At 41.3% G+C, this 24,865-nt stretch overlaps 1 protein-coding gene across 4 annotated transcripts in view; it reads left to right on the top strand.

The window, feature by feature from the left end:
* The first annotated feature begins 10,368 nt into the window (after positions 1-10,368).
* GRAMD2B (GRAM domain containing 2B) overlaps positions 10,369-24,865 on the top strand; it is a 43,820-nt gene continuing 29,323 nt past the window's right edge. For 2 of the 4 annotated variants that reach the window (XM_075411189.1, XM_009932202.2), the window contains exon 1: positions 10,369-10,493. In XM_075411189.1, coding sequence (XP_075267304.1) covers positions 10,369-10,493 — 125 coding nt within the window. Of the gene's footprint in view, positions 10,494-19,737; positions 19,879-24,865 lie in introns of those variants that run through there. The other 2 variants (XM_075411191.1, XM_075411190.1) reach the window with 2 other exon arrangements.

Below are 24,865 nucleotides of genomic sequence, written 5' to 3'. Positions count from 1 at the left end.
CCTGAACTTCTTCCAGATTATACACTGATAAATGTCAGAAGTTCACTGGACACAAAGAGAAAGACTATTTTTTCCAGATGGTCTATTCCATTTTGTCTTCATTTCAGAGTAACAGTCTACGCCTTTCCACATCTCTTGAGGGCATTACTGGCAGAGTATTAGTATTAGATAGTATTTTCAGAACATTTTGGTGTTAAAATGGTAGTTGAACCACAAAAGGTGGAAATTTTCTACCAGAAAAAGAAAGTTACACACACAAAAAAAAAGGGGGGGAAAAAAAAAAAAGTTATACACACATAGAATTACAAGGAGAGGAATAATAGGTTGAGTTGTAGGGAAACTTTATTCAAGGAGGGACGGAGAACAGTGTGTGAAGTACTAAGCCAATAAGGCACAGCAGACGGCATCAGAAAACATAAGTCACAATAAAACACAGTGGAGATTTAATTATTAGCAGTTTCAATACAATTTAGAAAATAGGTGTCTTACTGCTGAAGGCCTAAATAAAGTTAGAGAAGAATTCAAGAACTCAAGACAGCAATCACAGATGGTCAGTGAAGAATCACATCACAATCCACCTTCCCTAGCTTCTAAGGGAAAGCTCAGAAACAAGGATGAACTCCAAAATTAGGTTGAACATATGTTTTAGACAAAGAACAAATCCAGCGTTTGCCTAAATAACAACACACAGGAAGCAATCTGGTGATGAAAAGTGCTATTATACATGCAAAGTTACCATCACACGTAGGAACCTAGTATAAAACAGTGAGTTTTAACAGCATTTTTAAAGACATAGGATTAAAATTACATTAGAAAGGTTGACATAAAACCAACCTTCTTAAACTAAGCAACAATTCTGACCATAAACCCAAGGTGATTCTAAGTACGACATCAGGTGTTTAATTTAATATTTTAGATATGAAACTGACAAAAATGTTAAAAGTTACCAACAAAACTAGCAAATGAGCAAAAAAAATGTATTTGTGAAATTTTCTGTCTTTCCTTAACACAAATAATTTACTGCCAGTTTAGACCACTCAGAAAGCAAATTAATAGGTAATATTTATTATAATTAAAAGTTCCTAGTAATTAAAAATAAAGTTAGAAATTTAAAGCTACATGTTAAAAAGCCTAGTATTATTGTTTCTAGTTTTACTGGAGCACTGGGCTATGTCTCCTGTTAAAGCATAAACGGAATTTGTATACTTACAGTACTATTATATTATCAGTAACAAATTGATAGCTTGGCATAGTGAACTGACATACAAGTCTATACTTAAGTTTAAACGTAAAAGATTGTTCTAGACACATCAACAACTTATTTGGGCTTCTTATGCTATTAGCTTACTATGTAGCTTGTTATATTTTTTGTTCACTACAAAAGGTATTTTTCAATACAGAGCAATACAGAGTAATAGTCTGAAAGGAAATTCTCACCCCTCTAACCTAAAATTATAACCTGTATAAGCACTGAAAAGTACAAAATGTTTGTTGTGTAATGTCAGATCTAGTACAGATATTAAAAGGCTTCCTTGTATTTTCAAGCATGTTTCTGCATATACAAACGATTAGTAGAAATGTTTTTCTTGCAAGTTGCCTACTTTGTTGCATTAACCCATTTTATATCTTGTTCATCCTCTTTCAACTGATATGAAAAATTGCTGTAAGGATATTAAAACAGATACGTAAAGGAGGTTGTTAAAACCCTAACCAGTTACCATCATCTGAGGAATGCATGCAGAGATGAACGGACAAAAATTACCTTGGGTCAGCTCTGTTAAGCCATACTACCGACTGCACATTGAGCCAAGCAATAGCTTTACATAACTCATTTGAAGTATTAGGGACTCTAAGGACACAGTCCTGTGCCACCAGTCAAACTGAAGAGCTGAAATTTTGAAGGCTATCCCAGCCTCACTTATCTGAGTGACATGGCCGGCTTGAATAGGCTTTTCAAACACTCAGCATTAATTGGTAACAGAGACTAGATCGGAATCAGCTGATTTCCTTTAACCTTCCCCAAATACCCTCACATCTTCAAGTTTCACTTAATGTAATTGTAAAAACAGGTCTACTGTTATTCGGCTCTCAAGGGTGGCATTAACTTCATTAGGTGCTGTTTGTACAATGTTTTAAGCTCCTCATTAGAGCACGCACAGAGGTTTTTTAGACTAATGAGGCGCTATTGCTATAAACTATCACTGCATAATTGCGATTTCTTTATAAGTGGCTAATGTGGTGCAAACTCAAACGGCAAACAGTGGCACAACAATCAGTTTTCTTTGATGTATACTTTAAAATAAATTTTCCTGTTAGGCTGCAGACTGTATGCCTACTAGCTTCAGACAAGGAAGATTTAAAAAAGAAAAAAAGGAAAAGAAAACTACACACATGTGACCAACACCTCACCTATTTGCAGTAGCATGCTGTAGCCTCCCTACTTCTCTGCAGCCCCACTACACAGCCTTCTCTGCTGGCCAGACACCCAGCAGCAGCAGATGTGCTCTACAGCTGCCACTGAGATACAGCATCCAGCTTACCTCGACCGTGATTTTCCACAGGGGCATTCACTGATGCCCTCAGTTCAGGTATTTCACCACCTCCTCTCATGCTGTGAGAGAAGCAAGGCCAGAGGTCTGGACAGACAGTCTCCTCTCTCACAAGTGTGCAGCCACAAGAGCTAAACCATGTCATTACTGCTGTGCTCACGGTGGCAGGAGGGACAGATGGGAGTCACTCAGCTCACCAAACGCAGCAACTAACGCTCTAGGCAGGTCGAGTACATACAGCAGCTCAGGCACAACACCCAAGAGTGTTTTGGAATGAAAGAAGTTAAGCACATCAAGAGAAAAAAGACAATCAAAACGAAGCAAAAATAATGCAGGTTGCAAACAGGAAGCTTGCTTCTGAAACTGTTTCTGAACAATGTAATTTCCACGCTCTTCTTTGCCCTTCAAGAAGGAAAGATGTGAGGCTTATGTAATTTAAATTGTGTACAGAGCTAAATATAATATAATGTCCAAGGGAAAAGAGCTGCACCTAAACCTTAGTTCCCCTTTTGCCCTGGCAAGGCTTCTAGTTGTCATCCCTGGGCAAAAAAGGTTTTGCTTTTAACACAGTTGCACAGAGAAACACGGCAGATTATTAAAACGGATGCTTGCATATGCAGGGATAGAAATTTGTCTCTGAAAAGACATTCAAATGGAAAAAGTGTTTTTTAAAATATAATGTATTTTTATTTCACTTTCAGGAAGCACTCTATTGTGCAATCACAGAAGATTAAATTTGTCTCTCCAACCCTTCCTCCTATTGTTTGTGTTAAACACGATAAAAAAATATATGGTGAGAGGTACGAAGCGCATTGAATAGCTCAGCCCGTATTCTGATCAGGACTACCTCAGAGCAGCAACTTGACACTTTTCTTACAAAGAACGGAAAAACACGTTTGAAGTCGTCAGGCACTGGAACAGGCTGCCCAGGTGGAGTCACCATCCCTGGAGGTGCTTAAAAAGCTTGTAGACGTGGCACTTTGGGACATGGTTTAGTAGGCATGGTGGTGTTGGGTGGATGGTTGGACTTGATGATCTTGGAGGTCTTTTCCAACCTATGATTCTATGATTCTGTTAATTTCCTGGATCTGTTTACTTTTCTCTTGGGCTAGTCTAATCACTTCCTGAGAAAATCAAAGCAACCAAGTCCATGACTTGTTCAGACTGTCTTCATTGATTACTGTAGGCAAGTTTCTATCAAATGAGGTTTTTTCTGTGCTTCCTACTTACAAGTTAAGTTCACTGTTGCAGCACAGGGTTGTCTGACAGTGATCTGATTAGAAGTCTGATGAAGTTTCTGTTCAGTGAGGTGGGGTTTTGTATAATGCCTCGAATGCCCTTCCTGTTTTAATGATTTGCTACACTGGCACATTACAGCAAGCCTTGTTGGACTCTTATTCCTATTGCCACCTTGCTGTTGTTTGACTGACAATCATATTACCAGCTGCTATGTCACTTACATTAGTACTGTCTCATGCATCTTCCTGGTGCTGCTACACTAGCTAAACATTGCCAGAATTTCCTATTTTAGTCACTAATGCCTTTGGCCCTGAAGCCCTCAAGAGGGGGTCTCACTGCACAGTCAGCAATGGTATTTTACACTGTGCAGACCAGTACCTCATTTACCAAGTGAAGTGTTTGATAAAGCAGAGGTCTAGATAGAAGACTGTGAGCATAAGCTCACCCCAGAGATGACAGTACAATGGGTAAGCACAAGTTTTCAATATTTCACAATACTGCTTACTGAATTTATCTCTTCCTTTCATATCAGCAGCTACCAGCTTGGTAAAATATTGTCACTTCTCATTCTTAGCAACATTTTACTCCAGGCTTGGCTGTACTCCTCACTGTTACCACAGAAAGTTTGAAAACATGACCTTGACAAACTCATTAGATTCAAACGCGGAAATAAAAAGTTGTATTTTTTTTTTTAATTATCTTCTTACACTACAAAGCTGCGAGGGGAGGCAAGAGAAGAGGATCAATTCACATTTTTTAATGCTTGGACTGACAGTACTGCAAGCCTTTAGACATCATTCAAGAATAAGAAATGCAGCCATTTAGAAACCTGAAATCCTTTACCTTTTTAAAGCATATCCTGCAAACATCCATAAGGCAAAGAATGGGCCATTCACTCAAATAAGCAGCACTCTGCAAAAATCAGATGCTGGTAGCCTATTTGCTTTGCATGCTTATATTCTCTTGTTTACTACCACAGAGTCCGTACTCTCATTCTCACCCAAGCCATTCACACCAGGCATTATTAATAGCAGGAGTCATTCAATCAACCAGAAAATGTATTTTGGGGGTTAACAAACCCAAGTCTCTCACTCACGCATGGCAACAAACTCAAGACATCTTTTTAGAAGCCGCTGGTGCTCAAGCATTAAAGCTGTATGTACACCAAATTTTTCGACTTCAGGATTTCCTAGCTTTACAAGGGGATTTTACAAAACCCCATCTTCCAAGTCAGAGTTGCCTTACAGAAATCCACCACATCAGACTCTCTTCTCCATCTTAATGGCTCTCTTCCAAGTTCATTGGGTGTGGGTTTGTTTTCAAAAAACTCTTTCCTGCTTGGAAGTAGAGGCTCCCAAACACAGATATTCCCAAGTACTCCAAGTGGATACATCTCATATATGTGGCTCCAGAAGTAGAGCATAAGGCAGCTTTGGGTAAAGGAAGGTGAGCATTCATACACTGGAGTAAGCACAACTGCATCTACTGAGGCGACCACCATGCCAGAGAGCAAAAAGGGCGTAGTTTTAAGGGCATGTTCCTACAACAAGATTACTGAAGAGAAAAACAGTCACCGGCTTCCACAAACAAGGACACCACGCCATTCAGTTCACTGCTATATAACTCTAGGTGTCCTTCTTTCATGCTACATTTTCATCCACCTCTCCCACAGTGTCTGACCATTTGAAGAATTTTTCTGTCTCCTTGCTTGTAAATATATTTGTGATTCTGCCAGTTCTGCTTTCATCCAGCATTCAGAGCAGCACAGAAAGAGCCAGAGCAATCCTAGGTATCTACTTGCTGCATCCCACATACTCAACAAAGTACTGGTGTAAGTTTAAGCAGAAACAGGCACAACTCAAAACTCACTGCACACAAACTGTGTCTTACTGCTGCAGACTAAGCATAGGATGAAACAGATTAAACACAAGTTCAACAGGAGAACCAAGAAATCTAAGAATAGAAAGAGGAACAGAATATAGGAACTCAGATATAAAACTTATCTAAAAATGTCCAAACTGATTTTATAGTGAACTAGATCTGATCCATATTTCATTCTGGAATTATCTGTGGAAAAGCGCACTCTTCAAATGTACAATTAAGAGAAAAAATACCAGTTTTTGCACAGGCTTGGTCCAGGCAGCAAAAAAGAAAACAAAAACTGGAGGCAATCCTAACCATGAAAGACAGCTTTAAATCAGAGCAGCTGCTTCTTTGTATACCACAGAAAACAAAAATTATGCAAGTCAGACTCATAAAGCAAGATCTCAGTGCTTTCAGCTACTAGTGAAATGTTGCCCACCCCCATCCCCCGCAATTATTCTAGCGATCATAACAAACTACTTATGCACAGTCTTACCCCATTTTACAGGCCTCTAAATTCTGAGACTCAGAACAAACTGATTAAACACCCACTCATCCATTCCCCTGCTCTTTATTATAAAATCTATAAGGTTTTGTGGCTGCACTTCAGCCAAGATGTAAACTCCTACAAGATTGTACGTAAAAACATTCACTATCATCTCAAATCACTAGTATGACATCCTGCCACAAGTACAACAGCTGGTTTATTGTTGATTTCATTCATTCTTGGATGGTAATAAAATTGAACATTTTGTTCAGAATATATTTCCATCCATATCTTTATCTTTTCTTGTTTAGTAACGCCTCTCTTGATCATTGCTTCCATTTGCAATCTTTATGCAGTTTCTTAGCAGTTACCTATCACAAGGCACAAAGGCTTTCCTAGCATAAATGAAAGCTCTCACTTGGAATATCCAGACTTCATCACTTTTTTCTTCCTATCCAATAACATGACATAATTTTAGTAAAGATGTAGGAACTTGAAATAGGTGTGACACAATTGGCATTGCTAATCTATTTCCTGGTATCTACTTCCTCTGAAGAAATACTTCAGGAACTGAGAAAGCAAAAATAAATTACCATTTGTTTTCCTCAAGTAACTCACTTTGAAAAAAAATTCACAGCAGTCATGAGGATAAAAGAAGAAAAGAGAACTGTAATTTTTTCAGGACAAATTCTAACCTTTCAGTGGCGGCTGTTGCAGACTGAGAATAAAATTGTATGAGGTTCAAGGACACCAACAACTTTTTTTTCCCTCTCTCTCCTATCAGAAACAACTGCAATAGTGCTAGATTCCGCAAGATACAGTCTAGCAGGTAAGTGATAACAGAGTGTCAGTGACAAAGGCCAGAATTAAAGGGCATAGTTTGATAATTGAGAAAAATAAGGAAACACTTGGCTAAATATGCATATGGAGTTGAAGGAAAGTAGATTACAGAAAGAGAAACAAGAAATAAAGAGGGAAAGCTGTTTTCATTATATGGGACAGCAAGAGACAGAGTCAAAAAAATGCATTCAAGCTTACAAGCCACTAAGATACCGATTTCTTTGGAACATGAAGAACAATTCTCTGGGGAGAAGTCCGTGTACAGCAGATAGACACACCATCAGGAGTATCAACTTCTCCCCACACCTGATCTACTGCATCAGAAAGAGAAAAGATATTGGTGTCTGTCAACTACTGCTAACAGATCAGCTAAGAAACATAAGTACTGTATCTGCCACATCTCTCTATAGCTGAAATTTCTGTAGGTATCTAAACCTCCCCTGGAAAATTTTATGGATACCAGGAATCAGAAAGATGAAGAGTGACAGACTGCTTAAAATATTTGCAAAGTGATTATAAACTGCAAGGTTTGCATACTCTTGCATCAAAATAGGGCAATCTCGAGGTTGACCATATAGCTTAGATCCCCTGCCAATAAAAATGGCATGAATTCAAGTCTTAATTTCATACAGGCACGATCAGGTCAGCTTTTCTGGGATCCTACCTGCAAACTACAATCTCATTCTTTTCCAGCACCAATACCACCTCCAAAACATCTCAAGATCACAGTTGTGCAGAGGCACTAGAAATCAGTAGTAAACTTATTTTGTCTGAGCCTGATACAAAGGAGAGAAAAGCTCCTTATTATAGACATACAATGCCTACAATAGGCATAGGCTTATAATGACATCACCACCACCACTGCACCTCTCTGCTCCCCCCAATGCATCTTGTAGGCCTGCTGTTCTTTCCATCACTCCAGGCAGCTGCTGCTGCAACACTCAAGAAAGGTAAGCCCTCTTAATAAGCAGCAGCAGTGAGAGTCTAACGGCACTGTCACACAAGCCTGTTTTGCTTCACATGGCCAGACATCATGCCAGTGTCACTGCAACAAAGTTCATGTGGTGGACTTGGCAATGTTAGGTTTACCGTTGGACTTGACAATCTTAAAGGTCTTCTCCAACCTAATTGATTCTACGTAGTCAGACCTGAGCTAGTCCTAAACTAGCTCAGTAACACCAGCTTTGTAGCCACAAGAACATTTAACTTGCCAGCTGAGTACCTGACCTGGTTAGTACAGCACCAGCATGGGCAAACCTAGCAGCCCTCCAGCACAGGCGTACGCAAGGTGCTCATGCAATTGCAGACTGTCAAGCACAGACTTGCCCTGTGGCAGCGTATGATGGAATACTGTATCTTAGTGGAGGGCATGGTGTTCTATAAAACGACTGTTTTCTGGACAACAGCAAAGATGCAGAAACCTGAAGGAAGGAAATCATGTCATGGTTGCTCCTTGCTAAGAATGTTCCTGCAATTAACCATTCAGGGAAAAATTCAATTGCCCTCTCTCTGTACTTGCTCCTTAACACACAGCAGGAACACAGTTGCCATTCTGACTTCTAATGAAGGTTTTTCACTACATTTTACTACACAAATAGATTGTTGTCAAAGATAAATATTTCGTATTCATTATTTACAAACTCACTATGTCACTTAGGTTTTTCTAATCAGTTTTAAGGATGTTTGTTTCTTTAAAAAGAATAAAGACTTCCTATCCGAAGTGGATAGATGTGAACAACACAACAGACCCAAGGCCATTTTTCCTTGTGACTAGAGGAGGAAAATAGCTTTTGTTTACTGTATTTGTTGAAGGTTATATTGCATGTTTTATGGAGGAGGAATAAAGTACAGAGACTTTGCCTATCTGTCCAGCCCTGTGTTTGTGGTCTACAATCATGCAAGATCAAGCAGAATCAGAGTAACAAAAAGGCCTAGACAGCATGAAACAAAGATGTATAGCATAGTTGCTGAAGGAGGCATTAATTCAGAACATTTAACTTGGGAAAAACAAGAAATCCAACTCAATTCCCAAGTAGCTTAAATAGTCCTCCTAAATGTTTAGTTTTTTCATTTCAGAAGGAATACCTAAGATGATGAAGAGTGTATTTCATCCCTTTTCTGCCTTTCTTCTTTCAAGCCTTCTCACATTTATTCAGAATTTCCACTTTCAAGAATACTGCTGTTTTGTCTCTATGTTTGCTTCTTAGCTGTTATGTTAATCCTGTGTTTTAATAGTCACTCTTTCTCCTGTTGCTTATGACATTTATAGATTTCATTACGGTCTGCTTAATACTGATCACAAAATAAATTTCATATTTAAAAAAGCAAAGACCAGGTATTGAGTCATACAAAGAAACCAGAAACAAACAAACAAAAAAAAAAACATGGAGAAGGACATTATAGGTTGACTAGATAGCTCTGAGGTTACATGTAATCCTAGGAACAGCACAAAAGCATTTGTATTGTTTCACATTCTATCTATAGATGTTGAGAATAGAAAGAGCACTACATTCCACATCTGTTCAGCCTCATAGACAAATCCTTATTACCATGGAGGCCCTAAATGACGTTTAACAGAATTTCTGGAAGCCTTGGGTGCTAATTCGGTGCTATAAGAGGACTTGCAATCTAAAGAAACATCGCTTATCACTTCCTTGACTAACCTCATCATTACAGTAATCTTCAACAAACAGAAAACTGTATACGTTTGTAGTTAAAGTTTGCCAGTTCCTATGGAAAAAGTGATTAGACAAACTGGTTTTGTTCAGTTGGGTTGTGGTGCATTGAGAATGAAAAGATTATCTGTACTTAAGCTGAACTTGTATTTAAGCAATGACTCCACTTTCTAGCAGCTACATTCACGCATGTTCACCAATTTGGCACTGGAGAAGAGCATTATAATAATTTTGACATGTCAGAACTGGTGGATATAGTCATTTCTGAAAGATACACAATTATGTTATCCAAACTTGGGTAATTAGAGACAGGTATCTAATTCACAAAGAACAATTTCTGACAGATGCAGACGATGTTACAGTTTTTTGCACAAACCTGTCAGGGAAACAAGATTTGAATTAGAGTTCTTGTTTACATTCCTTCCTTTTCTAAATTCATCAAAACAAATTATTGCTATTAATAATGACATTCCAAAGACACAGTGAACCTAGACTTCATGAGTTTTGTTTCCATGTAAACCTATGAAGCGCTGTGGATAAAAAAAGAAAACCACCTTATGATGTCACATCAGTATGTTACTCATTAACTGATTTTAAAAGCTAGCCTGAGCCGGAGTCACAGGACGACTGCACTTCCTACAGCAGTGAAAGGCTGTGCGTCTGAAGGATCGCTCTAGCACTGAACTTACCTAACTCTGCAGTTAACTCCATTAAAATGATGAGAAAAGGGAATTCCTTGGATGACTCTGTTTTTTATTCTGAAAGTCACAACAGCTTCCGAAAGTCAAGCAACAACACTCCAGTCAGCCCTACAGAAAGTTTTGGATCAGTATTTAAACGGTAAATCCCGATACGTTTGTGTGTTCTGTGTGTATTTGATGCTGGGGCGGACAGGGCAGCAACACAGGAGGGCACTGGGGCAAACAGACCTGTGAAAATAGCCTGATGAGGAAGCTTAATATGAGAAGGCAATGCATGTAGAGATGATAATTTCACTTCTGTTAGTGATTACACTGGGAAAGGGACTGCTACTGTAAAGCAGAAATTTGTAAGGGAGGACGGGAGGGTGATGTTCTCTCTTTCCTTATCTATTACACTTAAGTAAGGCTTTGAATGCATATACCACCGTACACTAACCAACTCCAGTCCTAAATGACCTTTGCAAGGTCAATCAATACTACCTATGACATTTGAGTGGGTCTCTGTACAAAACAAATGTAAGCTTTGTTAGAACAGGGAATTGAACAAAATATTTTCATGTGTGTTTGGCCTATATGAAACTTTACAGTGCTTATTAAATTATGTTTCAAAAGAAATGCTACCACAGTCACAAGGCATATTCATGGAAGTTGAATGTTTGCATGAATGAATACTGCTAAAGGGTTTGCTGATAGAACAATCGCAAACAATTTTTAACGGGGTATCTGTTTTCCTCCTTTGGAAGGGTGGACTTGGGATTGCGGACTCACATTGAGGAGGAATTCATTGTAACAAAGTGTTCTGGATAAATCATGCGCATTTTAGACAGTATAAATAAATGAGGGAAGGCAGCATCAGAGGGTTATATATCCTTCCCCATCTAGTGCTGGAGAAAGACGAGTAAACATCCTTAGTGTTTATGTCAATCTATTATGAATAGCATAGCTTTAAAAAAGCTGTTTAATATAGCTTTAGACATTTATTCCTGCTTAACCAACTTGAAAATTCTTTACCAAGCACTGTTCTTTGTATCTGCTCAGTGCCCAGCCATCCTGAAGAGTGATTTGGAGGGAGAACCTCTACATATTTTTTGTGTGACTGAATTATATTTCTTTGTAGCTGTGCATAAATTCTTTATGTGGGGTGACAGCTCATATCACTAATTGGGTCACAAGTATAAATAAGTCTGCTGGCCTCATTTTTCCGGTTTTGAAATGTTATTAAGGCCTCTTAATATTATAGCTGCATAACATCCTTTCTTCCAGCTCAAATGTCAGAGAGATAATGCCCAACAGTTTGAACAGAGGATAAGGAATCAGAAATACTCAGCTTTAATTAGAGCTGTCAATGGCTCTTACCTAAAACTAATCACTTAGAACTTGTTTTTACAACAACATCCACATATTGTTTTGCATGCCTCTCGATCTCATTTTCTGATTAGGCATGGAACATGAGTACATACAGTGGCATATGGAGGGTTTAACACAAGTAGGTGATGTTTACTTCTAATTTAGGCAATAGAAAGTTTGGCCTCTTTTCTCTGTCTGACCTGGAACACGGGGCAGACAGATTTACCTCCTTTTTTATTTTCCACTAGATAACCACTACACAATAAGCTACCATATATGCTCTGATAGCAATGTGATTAGCCCTTACAAAGAACAGAGTACTTTGCCTCAGATTTCTCAATAATCAACCTGCCTGCCAAGTAGCGAGTGGCAGGGCAGGCCTTCTAGAAATCCAGTTTACTCATCTGCTGTTTCAGTAGGAAGGATAATATGATCATAAAGCCCTGCTGTGAAACTATACCTCTATCAATAGCAAAGATGGAATAGCAGGCTGCAAATACTAGAAAATCTAATACTAAGAATGTACACAATGAGCTAGTAGCTGGACTGAGCTCTCACTGAACTTGCTTTTCATGTGTCATGATACAGTCATGTATCATTTCACAGTCATGATACACTGATCCAAAATGAGCCACATGAAAAATCAGAGAAAATGCTTTTAGGAAAAAGAAATGCAAGCTCTGTGTTTTTAGGTACTATTTTCAACACGTTCCTATTTACTTAGAGCATATTTCCATATATGAAGATGCATCCACAGAGAAACTTTACTATATTAAGGATTGCTCTTGTTCATCCTAATTATTCATGCCTGAGGACAAAAAACTGACTATATGCCTAAGTTTTAATACACCTTTGTCATCACCTCACTATAATTGGCACCATCTGGCACAAATTTGCCAGAATCCATTAATAAATAGGGTTATTAACATTTCAGACAGCGGAGCTCACAGTTTATCACCATGGCAGCATGTTATTCCTGACACAGAGCAGACCTGATTTCAGCAGCAAATGAAGACTCTGGAGCTATAGCTGAGGTGTCAGCCATGCATAATAGATCAGAGATTAGATCTGTATTGATGAAAGTGTTGGTCACGTGTATTCATCTTCTAATCAGCGTGAATGTACAGAGTTGTTCCAACATTAGAACAAAACATCTTTTGGTAGTCCAGATCAAAAGATTGGCAAAAACAATAGGGATCCACACCTCCCCTTTGGAGCCCATCCCTATAACGTGAGTCAATACCCTGCGTCCAGATCTCCTAAACTTTAGAAAAATCTCAAGCCTTGTGATTTTGACCAATCTTCAGAAAAAATATATTGAACACAAAAGAATGAGATTTTTAAACAATTTAGATAAGGACTACTGACCACCAGCTCTGTGAATGTCATACTGTTACATATGTTAACCTCAACCCTAGCAATAATCAAATGCAGGATTTATATCAAATGTTTGTTTAAAAAAAAAAAAAAAAGAAAAAATTCTGCATTGGCCAGTAACATTGACATTAGCTAAATATTATAAATTATAAAAAAAAAACAGGAAAAAAATGCAGTACGGAGAAGTATGTTTACTAAATACAAAGTCATGGGAATGGGAGTCAAAAGCGTTCTCGACTCTAATCTTGGCTTGGCAGCTCATTTGCTGCACTGTAATGTGTAAATCAATTAAATACAGTATTTGTTTTTTCCATCTGTGATCTGGCATTAATATTTACCAATCTTTTGAAAACAGCAGAATAACAGAAAAACTGTGTAACAACTTGTAACATCAACTGTAAAGACTGTTTTGTTGCGGTGGGGTTTCTGTGTGGACACAAGAAAGGATCCATACATTCAGGTTCTCTCTCTGAAGATTTTCGGATGGGGAATGTGAACTTTGTTTAAGGAAGTTTATTTCTGCGTTGAAATTATACTCCTCAGAAACACCCAATGCACTTCTGTAAGACTGAGGGTTAGTTCAGACTAATCCAAGCAGTCATGTTAAAAGAGATAAGCACATACCTACCATCTTCCAAAAGGTGTGTTGTCTTTACAGCTTAATTATGAGCACCCGAAACACTGGCAACCACTTTACTGCTCAGTGGCTTGCACCTGGGATTTGGTATTCACTCTATGTGGCCTTTCTATGCAAGACATATATACATATTTTGTTTTTCCCCAGACTAATATAGCTCCTAGTTCTAAAAGAGGCAAAACAGTAAGTCTATCCGGCTCAGCAGAATAGGTTATTATTCACAACCCCATCTGATGTAAAGACTGTGAGAGAACTGATAGCATGATTCATTCTGTCACACTATCTTGTGTCCCTCACTTTAACCTTCCTCTCCTCAGGGTAAGAACAATTCTTTCCTAAGCTCCTGGAAAGGCTGAGCACTATTTCATCTTCTGGAAGACTCAATTTATCCTCAAAGAAGCTGTGTTTTCATTTTCTTACATACTTAAGATACTATACTGCTGCTCTGCAGAGACTGTCAGATGACTAAAGGTTTCTCTCAGCAAAACGATCACCATATTTAGATATATCATGAATGTCTGCATACATGCATGCATATCTGATTCACAGAGGTATCCATGTATGTTCCATTATGATACACAAATGCAATAATTACATACATGCATGCACATTGTTCATTAGATGCAGGTAATCTCTCTGCTGTATTAAACATACCGGTACACCCGGACTGAATTTTTTGTCCATGTAATCTGTATACAGAGATATCACACAGGGATGTTACCCAAGATTTCCTTTGGACATTTACAAGCAGAGGATGACAAATCAAGCTAAGCCGATCCACCAGGGCAGAACAAGCAGTATTTGTATTTATCTTTTCCTACCTAGCTGGCCAATATATTCAATGACAGTTATAAACACAGAAAAATGGATTTCACTGCCATGGGATTTGGTACTTTCGTTATAAATGACAAGATCTAGGCTTTGCAGCATTCTAATGATGCCATCCATGAAGCATGCAGGGCAATATATTGCTCAGGAAATATGCCATGACTGCTTTTTTCGTCATGAACTAAGACAAGACATTGACCCACATCTTTCAGCAAAGTGCCAACTGGCTGAGTGCCATCTCATAGGTAGCAGAACTGAACTACTACATGTCACAAGGTTGGTTTTTTCAGAATATAAGCAAGTTGCCACAAACAATTTGGAGAGAGATGAATGTTCCTTTACTTCACTGGTTCCACTGTGTTTTGCCATTAACGCTCCTTTCCATACTGTTCTTTTGATCAGTATGACACACAGTAAGACACGTCAGTAACATGCACAGCCTGCAGTGTGTCTTCTGTGACTCTACACAGTAAGTTGTGTGAAGGTCATTGGTATCAAAATGGCAGTAAATGTGCTGATGGAGTACATGTACAACGTGTTACACATTCACTATGAAGGGGGCTGACACCACTTTACTAATACCCTAGAAGTTTTGTGTGAGAATTTCTCTCCTCTTTCCTGCTGGGTGCTACAGTACATGAATTGTAGTTTAGTCTGCTTTATCCAATTGCTTCCGAATTCAGCCACAATGAACAGCCTCAGCGTGCCTCACCATTTGCAGTGAGAAATGCTTCCAATAGCTTGCAGTCCAGCTTACTTCATATGCCCTATGCATATCCCTGTCCAAAGGGGACTTCCATCAATATAGCAGTCAAGGCTCCTTTAAACAAAAAACAGGAACGGATAGGCAGACATCATTTCTAGCAAACTGCTCAGAAGAAACCAATCACCTTACATAGGCCTCTACAAAGCAATCTCACGCTTTTAGAAACAAATAAACTACTAAACTCTTAATCCAGGCAAGAAACGGGGATCAGCTGGCCAAAACTGCTTTTCACTCCTTACAAAATTACACCACTCACTGCGTTCTGGCCCTAGTTAACTTCTACAGACTATTTAGGACCTTGGTTTAGTTCATTTATTTTGAGCACGCTTCAAGTATGCTGACAGACTTGCAGATGTGTCTGAACATTCCTGCTTGAGGCAGGAGTATCACCAACACCAGATCAGATCAAGTATGGCTTGGTCTGGCTGGGTCTTGCAACCTCTGAAGACAGAGTCTACAGTCTCTCTAGGCAACCTCATCCAATGCAGCACCACTGTTCTTGTGCAGTTTTCCTTTGTCTTTTCTGCCCTGCCCCTCTGAAGCTGCAAGCCATTTCACTCAGGCTTGTGGCTGACTATCATATACTTAGAAATCAAAATTTTTCACTGTTTCAACATCTTTCCAAATGTCTATTAGTTTGTGTCTCATATGATCACAGCTCCTATTTATATGGTGTCTAACATCAGTCTGCTTTCCTATCATATTTCAAAAGAGTAGGGTAAGGACTTATTTAGCTGGTCCTACTTCACTTACTGGCTTCAAAGGCATTAGCATAGCTTTCACAGAATCCTACCAATGCAGAATATCATACAGAAAACTGAAGACAAGACATGTAACAACCTATAGTCCTAAAGTACCTGTATTCAGGTACTGTTAAGGCTGTATTTCTTTGTAACTTTTTGCACCTGCAAAGAAGTACAAAAGAATTCTCTACTGAGAAGAAATGTGCTCAAAGTACACAGAATGCCAGAAATCCCTGTGTACTCATTTTCTGCTTTGTTCCTTCCCAAGAAGTTTCCTCACTGTTAGGCACGCTTGATACTCGCCATGTAAGCTGAGAAATACTTTATGAACAGCTTTGATGACTGTACTGAAATAAAACCCCAAGATACAAAAATACTGTTGATCAAGACAATTTCTAACCCTGTTTATTTCCAGCTAGACTGCCTTTTTTTATCATTCATCAGCAATATCCTACCCAAGAATCTCTAGGCACAGTTAGCAGTCCTACTGCTTTTCATACTGACCTTTCCAGTATGTCTCATTTGGCTCCTTTACTCTTCATTTTCTATATCATTCAAGACAGGATCCATAATTATTCTGATAAATTGAAGAAACAGTCGGAAAAAAACGAGTTAAATTCAAAAAAGATGTGTAGAAGATCATACTTCGTCAAATCTAACAATCAGCTGCTAATGCACTAGAGGAGAGTATCATCTCAGTTGTCCTTTACAAAAGCTTCACTAGCTCATAGTGGTTCAACAATGAAACCTGAGCCAGCATCACACTACTGTGAAACACGTAAACATTTTACTATGAAATATAAACAATGATAGTGTGTATAAGACAGATGGAGTTATCTTTTAATCTTGCCTCCATTCAGCCTTCGTAAGGCTTCTGATGTCCAGCCTGGGGCACTGCACTTCTCAAAGGATCTGAACCTATTAGAGACAGTTCATAGGAAAAAAAGAAGTATAGAAAACACTATTTTATCTTAGGCTAAAGAGAAGAAGAAAATAGGGGGAAATGGGAGACAGTTTTTCACTGTTCTCCATATCAAATAAATTAAGAAGCAATGGCTTTAAATTTCAGCAAGAAGGATTCAGGATCATGTTAGAGATTAAGGAGGGCTTCCTCTGGATGACAGCAAACACTGGAACTGATAGCCTGGATACATTGCTGACATTAAAGAACAGCTTAGTCGTAAGTGTCTTGTCAGGAATGACACAGAAATAGCAGACCTTGCCTAGGGATAGGGAAGGAACCTGATGACTCGGTGAGTCCCTCCCTGTTCTGCTTTTCTGTGATTTCATATGTTAACTTAAATATTTTTTTACAATGAAAGTTTTTCCTATTATTTCATCTCTAGATTTTTATCCTTTGCTGTCTTATACATAATGGTGAAGGTCCTGATTATTGAAAATCCTCAACCCCCTCTGAGGCTTAATGCAGTCTCTTCAAAGGAGGAACATGCCAAATTTTGCCTGCATGGCATGACCGGTACTGCAGGCATCAAACAGTAATTAGTAATTTTACAGTAGATTACTTTCTCCTTCTCTCCTCAATCTGCACTTCACCGATTACAGAAAAACACAGTCCAGATTTTCACACAACAACAGGCCTCTGTTGGTGACAGCTTGGTCTTCACATACTTGCTTTAAATGTATCTGTATACACGAGCAATTATAACTGTACAGCAAAAGGTCTTTTGTGGGTTTTTTTGCATATGTAAAACTTGCCACAGCATATCAAAATAAAAGCATAAGGTTTTCAAGTGCCCACAGGAGCAGCTGCACATTTGATTGTTGAATATGAGGCACACCTCAATACGCATTACTGAGAATCCTGGCATTCAGGACTTCTATCACTTCAGAGCGTGTCCTCTCACTCTGGAGCTGCTGCACTGTGCACAGTTTTACAAAGCTCGGCCACAGTTTCTTTTTCATATTCTCCAAAAACCATAAGCTATAGTCCGTGCTTATTACTTCCACTGTCACTAACAGATAATAGTTAAAGAGGCATGTATTGAACCAAGCCTCTGATAAGAGTTAAGTCACTATGACATGGAACAAAGTATTTAGTAAGGATTCATTTTTAGTGTCTAGGCTGCAGGCAGCAATTTATCTGCATGTAACTTTCTTCTAGAGTGAATACTGTGACTAATTAAAACAGGGAGCTTTGCATACCTTGGAAATAGAGTCAGAGAAAACTAAAACAGAGACTGAGCTCCAGGGACCAAGCAGCTCCTTTCCATGTCTTGCACCCCTGGGGTAGAGGCAGGAACCTCTGGAGATGAGCCAACAAAACAGTCAGCAGCAGCATTTATCTCCTGCAGACAAATCTGCCAGAGACTGAAAATCAAAGCACTCAAAAGCCAGCTGATATTATTTGTTCAAATATCGAAAAGTCAGGTGCTCACCTACTGTAAACCAGCATTGTTCTGCTGGAGTGGGTAGAGCTACACAACAGGTACTCAACAAGTCTGCCTTCAGCCTCAAAATGAGGACTAAAATAGCAACTGTTACCTTTCTAGCGCAATGAAAGGCTTCCAGAAATTAGATGAAGGGTAGGCAGTCACTCCTACTGCTTCCAGACATACTGTGTGTGCCTTGGTAGCGCACACTGAAATGAGAACAATTCCCAGGGAACCCAAATCTTCACATCAGCAATCCTAACAACACCTGTGGAAGGCTGACCGATTTGGTTTGTGCTTCTTTTAATCTGTAATGTACATCAGTATCTATCTCTTACCCAGATGTCTGCTAACAGAGACCACTCTCCTGTGCTTATTCTCCCTTTACCTCCTATGAACAGTCCAGCAGTTAGGAAGAAAACTTGATATATTCTATCATTAAGTTTATTAATATATTCTAACACATTAAAACATGACAATAGACCTTTCTCTAGAGATGTGACTTCAAATTCTCATCTCGAGGTTGGGCCATCTCTGCTTTCTGAAAACGTTAGTTCACCAGACCGTTTCACGCCGGTTCCCCGACACCCCACTGGCGCAAGTTCCGTTCTTTGCGCGGCGTCCGGTCACTCCCCGGGCAGACAAACCAGCCGCCGGCTGCCGCTGAAGAAGAGGAGACAAAAATCCCCCCGAGGCAGCCGCAGACAGCTGACGGCCGCGTTATTTTGGGTGGGCGCAGCCGTCCGGAGGCCAGCGCCGGTCTGTGGGCTCCACAGAGACACACCGGAGAAACGCACGGAGGGAACCGCGGGGGAAGCCGTCGTCTGGGAGTCACCGCCGGCCTCCCAGCTCCCTCCCGGGCTGCCCGCGGGTGCGTGTGTGAGACCCTCAGCACCCGGCCGCCGGCCCCGCCGCCTTCCCCCCGCTCAGGCCGCGGGTGCGTGTGTGAAACCCCGTCTCCCGTCCCCCCGCGCGGAACGCCGAGGACGCCCTTTCTTCGAGGCAGCGTCTCGCCCGGCGGCGTCCCGACTGAATAATTTAAGGCGCGTAACGGATCGGGCACGCTAGGAGCGCCGGCTCCTGCCGCCGCCGCCCGGGGCCGCGCCAGTCACTTCGCGGGGGCAGCCAGCCCCGAGACCGGCGGGCGGAACCGGTTTCAACTGCTTCCCGCTGCGTGCCCGCGCCCCGGTTCCTCCCAGCCCCGGACGGCGGCGGCGGCGACCGGGACCCGCCCCGGGGCGGGGCGGCAGGGACGGGGGCGGTGCGGGCCGGCGCGGCCCAGCCCGGCCCGGCGGTGGAGTGCTGTGCGGCGGCGGGGGGGCTGCGTGGTGCCGAGCGGTGCTGATGGTGCTCATGACCGAGCAGCGGTGCGATGCGGAGGAGCCGAAGGCTGCGCGGGCCGCCGGCAGGCGGGAAAACAGGGGCGGCCTGCGGCTGTGAGTACTGCCCGGGACCAGCGCAGCCCGGCGGGGAGCGGAGGCCCCCGAGAGCCGCTCGGCAGAGCCGCGGTGGCGGCCGGGCCCTGTGGGCGGCGGCGGGGGGGGGGGGGGGGGGGGGGCGGTTCGCCGTTGCGGGCTGTGGTTTGAAGTTCACAGGGAAGGGGCGGCGAGGGGTCTCCGCGGCCGGGCTCGGACTGAGCACGGACATCTGGGGTGTGGATGCTGCCGCTGGTGATTTCACGCAGAGGTGTGGAAGCAGCTGGGCTCTATCACCGGCCGTAACCGTGCGCGGGCTGCCGTGGGCAGCCGTGAGCGTCTCCTCCGGGCGCCGAGAAAGCCCAGAACTTCCACGAAAAGTTTTCAGACTTTGGTACGGGCGAGGTGCAGCGAAAGGGGCGTTCGGTGTGAGTTCTGCCCCGGGCAGTGAGGGGCCGGTGGGCGCTTGCCTGCCCTGGCGTCCCTCAGCGCGGCCTTACCCGTCCCCGGCCTCCGCCCGCTCTTCAACCTGAGAGGTACTGTAAAAATTGAGCGGACGTAGAGGTCAGAAGTACTTGGTGTGAGGAGGAGGCCTTGCTGGGTGGTGAAGGCTGGTTAGGCTAGCTGGTGGAAGGTGGGGAGGTCGGAGGGCTTCCCCTTCCGTGGGTGGGAGGACTCCCTGCGCTCCCCCGAGGCCACTGGCCTTCCCAACCTCTGATGGTGGCTGGGGACCTCAGGGATTAAAGGCAGCATCTGCTGCATTGGTCTTGGGTTCGTGTGGAGGTCTGAAGTTCTTCACGTGCTTGTATGCCATGGTAATGACCATCACATGAAAATCTTGCTGAAATCAAGCAGCTGTCTTGTTCCGTGCCAGGCTCCCAATTCACGTGAGACTTGGCAGTCCCAAGGATGCTGTTTGAGAAGGCAAGCTCTGCAAAAGAAGAAACTAAAAATTCTGGGTCTTTCTTCTCAAAAGGAAAAAAAAAAAAAGTGACTTTCTGCTAATCTGGGATGATTCCCCTCCCCCAAAGAACTTTTCTTCACAAAGATTTAGTCTTAAAGAGTATCCAGGAGAAAGTAGAACAAGTTGTCCGCAGCTAGCTCTTTCTCTGGAAAGAAACTCTGAAAAGGTCTGTGAGGTTTTTTCTTTTTCCTGACCCGTCGTTGGTTTCTAAGCAGGTCTATTCTCAAAGTGTGTAGTGCAATGAGGTCTGTTGCCGGAAATCATAGAAATCATAGAAAGTTTTGGGTTGGAAGGGACCCCTAGAGGTCATCTAGTCCAACGCCCCTGCAGCAAGCAGGGACACCACTAACTAGATCAGGTTGCTCAGAGCCCTGTCCAACCTGATCTTGAATGTTTCCAGGGATGGGGCCTCCACTGCCTCTCTGGGCAACCCATTCCAGTGTTTCACAACCCTCATTGTAAAGAATTTCTTCCTTATATCCAGCCTAAACCTACCCTGTTTTAGCTTAAAACCATTACCCCTCATCCTGTCACTGTTGTCTCTACTAAAAAGATCCAATAACTTGCTTGTTAGAGAGCGTTGGGAATCAAAGTGTCTTGTAAGTGTCCTTTATCCTGTATGGTGTAGTCACATCAATGGCTTCACATTAACAAATGAGACATAATTCCCTGACCACCTCTAGAGCCTGCTGACTTCAAGCCTTGGGTCCTGATCCCTCCCACGCAGAATTATGCTGATGAACTTCATGAAACTCTTCAGGTATGCAAGTTCTGTACCTGATTTTTCTCTGGGGAACAGGACTAGGAATCCAAGACAATGAATAGAAAGCGTGATGTCAGAGATATTGCATATGCGTCAGGTAACTGACCCTCTGTTTTGTCACCAGCTGTTTATTTTTTCGGTACTGAATCAGCTATAGTTGTAGAAGTGAGATTCAGACTTAGCCAGTGTGATAAATGGAGAGGTCTGACTCGCTATTACTCTCCTCTTTTTAGCTGTTAGGTTTTGGTGTTCAGTAGAAGGTAGATGTCCTGTAGGGGCAAGCTAGGCGGTCTGTTACGCTGCAAGCTGCGGTGTTCAGCAACACTAGCCTTGGCAGCTGGAGGGTGAAGAGGCTGGGGTAGGCAAAAAAAATTGAAATGCTTTGTAAAAAAATTGAAATGCTGTGTCTTAAACCAGAAAATTGTTTAAGCATTTGCTGGCTGGAAACAAAGTTAGAATTTATGTGCCAGTCCCATTTTGCTGTTAGTTAGATCCTTCTGAGAAGCAGTTGGCTTCGTCTGACTGTGAGCTAACCTCAGAAATCGAGTAACTTGGGTTTGACTAATGTGAAGCTATGGGGCGGGGGGATTGTTCAGCTGAAGAACAAGAACTGAATCTTGGTTTTGATTCAGATAGACGTGAATTCACTAAAGTTGGATCACTGAAGATTTCATTTTAGAAAATTTCATAAGTAAGAAAGTGTGTGTGGTTGTGGTGGAGTTTCATTCCCTTTGCCTACTTCCAGGGAACAGTGTGCAACCAACAGAGCTCATGCTGACCTCTATTTGAAAAAAAATCCTAGCAGCGTTATAGAGGCTCAGTGAATCTTTTAGTGTTTTCGAAAGCTCAAGGGAGAGAGATTTATGTGTGTACTGTAATCTGTACTTCCTAGAGGTATGCTTACAATGTTGTTCAGTTTAGAAATGGTCTTTGTAGCTTGATATGTTTCTGCTGCTACCATAAAGGTGTCCATGGGGGGATAGGTGCTTCTGAAGGATTTAAGCTGTAGAATTTTGGGGGGTGTTTTGGTTGGATTGGTTTTTTTTTTATTTCAAGATTAGATCTGAGATTATATTTATCTGCCAATGACTCAGGATTCTTTATACAGAAAGAGTTAATTACATTCATGCGGATTTAGAAAATGGGCGTGTTTAGCAATAGTTGTATCTTTGCAAAGTTAGCAGTACATCTCTGGGGGTTGTACAAGCCCAGAGGTCACACTGTGTGGAAGATGGGCACTATTACTATGTGGATGCAGAATAGCGATGTGCCAGAAGTTTGTCATTACATGGAGTTCCTCCCAAGCAAATCAAGAAGTTCCTGGACAGAAAACGCCTTCCAAGTGGTGTTCCCTGACCATTACATCCTGATGTGGCCTTAGACCAAAAAGGAATTAACCCTTGCATGGCTGTTTATTTTTCTGACTTGAAAGCAGGGTGTGTTAGGTTTGTGGTTGCACTGGACCTGCCTCAGAAGCAGTCAGCCCCACTGCAGGAGCAGCTGCTGGAACAGATGTTATATTGTTGAAAGCGGAGTGTGACATATTAAGGAGAAATGGCAGAGGTTTAATAACAAGCATTTCATATTCCATGTCGGCATCCTTCTGCTTTCACACACACTTGCTGCTGTTGAAGTGAGTATAGCGTTTTCTGTTTTCCACAGATAGTGTTTGGCCTAGTACCATTAAATCTTTGGTGAGTTACTGTATGGTAAGATACCTTTAACATGGAGTGGCACATTCTGTCCCCTTATGGTTACAGCATCAGGTAATATCCAGTATAGCTTAAAGAAATGAGGAGGCTGGGACCTGAGACTCTGAAAGGTATGGAAAGTTTTAGATTTTGTTGTTTTTTTTTTAGCAAAAGTACATTGCAGATACTGGGGCAAATACGCTACTGAAAGCAGTGGAAGATGCTTACAGGAAAATTAGGTACTTCTGGGAAAAGACAGAATGTGATTGTTTTGGTTTGTTTGTTTGACATGTTATGCTGCCATAACAGATGTTTCCTAATAACTGTTTATCAGTTCATGAGATAAAAGACAATTAATTGACAGACGTGTGCTTTATCACAACTCACTACCTTTCTTCCTAAACTCTCTTACTTCAGAGAAATACAAAACGCAGGGAAGAAAGGGGAGGTTATTTATTCCTGATCCAAAGTTTTTTTTTTTTTTTTTGCCTATGATCCTAGTTAACTCCTTTCCAGCAGCCAAACTTCTGCTGTTTATTTATGAGGGCAAAAAGGTGTAGGTGTGTGCCTATGTTATTCGTGTTCTGTACTTTCAGAGGATGAAGATATTAACACATGTTAAATATCATATTTTTTAATTAATCCCTGGTAGTTCTTCCATATTTTTTTGTAGCGAAAGTTGTAATGCGTGATCTGAAAAGAAGGATAGGCTTGCAAGGTGAAACATTTAAGTTCGATGTGTGACAGAAAAAATCTGGATGATCTCCATTTGTTCATGATTATGTTTTTTAAATGCTCCTATTTTTTCCTTTTTTCCTGTCATTCTTACTTTATTCACTGTATATGCATGCTTAAGTTATAAAAGCATCTGCTTGAAAATAATTGTGCCATGTGTAAGTGCACACTATGAACCTGAACAGGCCTTTTCATTGTACCAAAGTTGCTCGTTGGCTAACCTGAAATACTCCCCAAGTCTACTGCCTTTGCTGGTTATATGCAGTCTGTGAGAAATGCTTGTTAGACAACGTAATACTACAGATAAGCTTTGGGCAGTGGGATTTCTTGCTGGTATTTGACAGGTGATGCATAAACATAGTAACAGAGTATTGTCTTCTTACCACCATCTCCATAAATGTTGCAGTCATGTGGTTAGAGATTATGTGCCTATCTAACAATACCACTGCTGGGACTAGTGATGTTCATGCTCTATACGTAGCTGTTGCCAAGTCCATATATATCCTTTCCAGTTAACCTTTTTAGACTTGTGTTACTGTTATGCCAGGGAGATCTTGTGTTTGGTCTAGCAATCTTTACAGACCTCTTTTGTAGTACTTATTTTGACCAAAATGCATGGGTAGCTGTTTGGATCCGGCTAGGCTGATCAACAAAGTCCCTGCAAATATTCTCATTACAGAGCAAATCACTTCTCTGCAGATAATAGAAGTGCATCAGGACAAGTTGTCTTTCCCCGTTTCTCCACTTTTCCTTGAAAAGAAATTTCTTGCTTTATGTAGAAGATCTCTGAGCTACCCACATTTACAGAGAGGTTATATTTTCTTGCCAGAAACATGTGAACAAATATTTAAACCA

This window comes from Opisthocomus hoazin, chromosome Z, assembly GCF_030867145.1.
Source record: "Opisthocomus hoazin isolate bOpiHoa1 chromosome Z, bOpiHoa1.hap1, whole genome shotgun sequence".
Taxonomy (NCBI): Eukaryota; Metazoa; Chordata; class Aves; order Opisthocomiformes; family Opisthocomidae; genus Opisthocomus; species Opisthocomus hoazin.
Note: the sequence above shows the minus strand (reverse complement) of the source record. Positions and strands in the feature narration are given on the sequence as shown.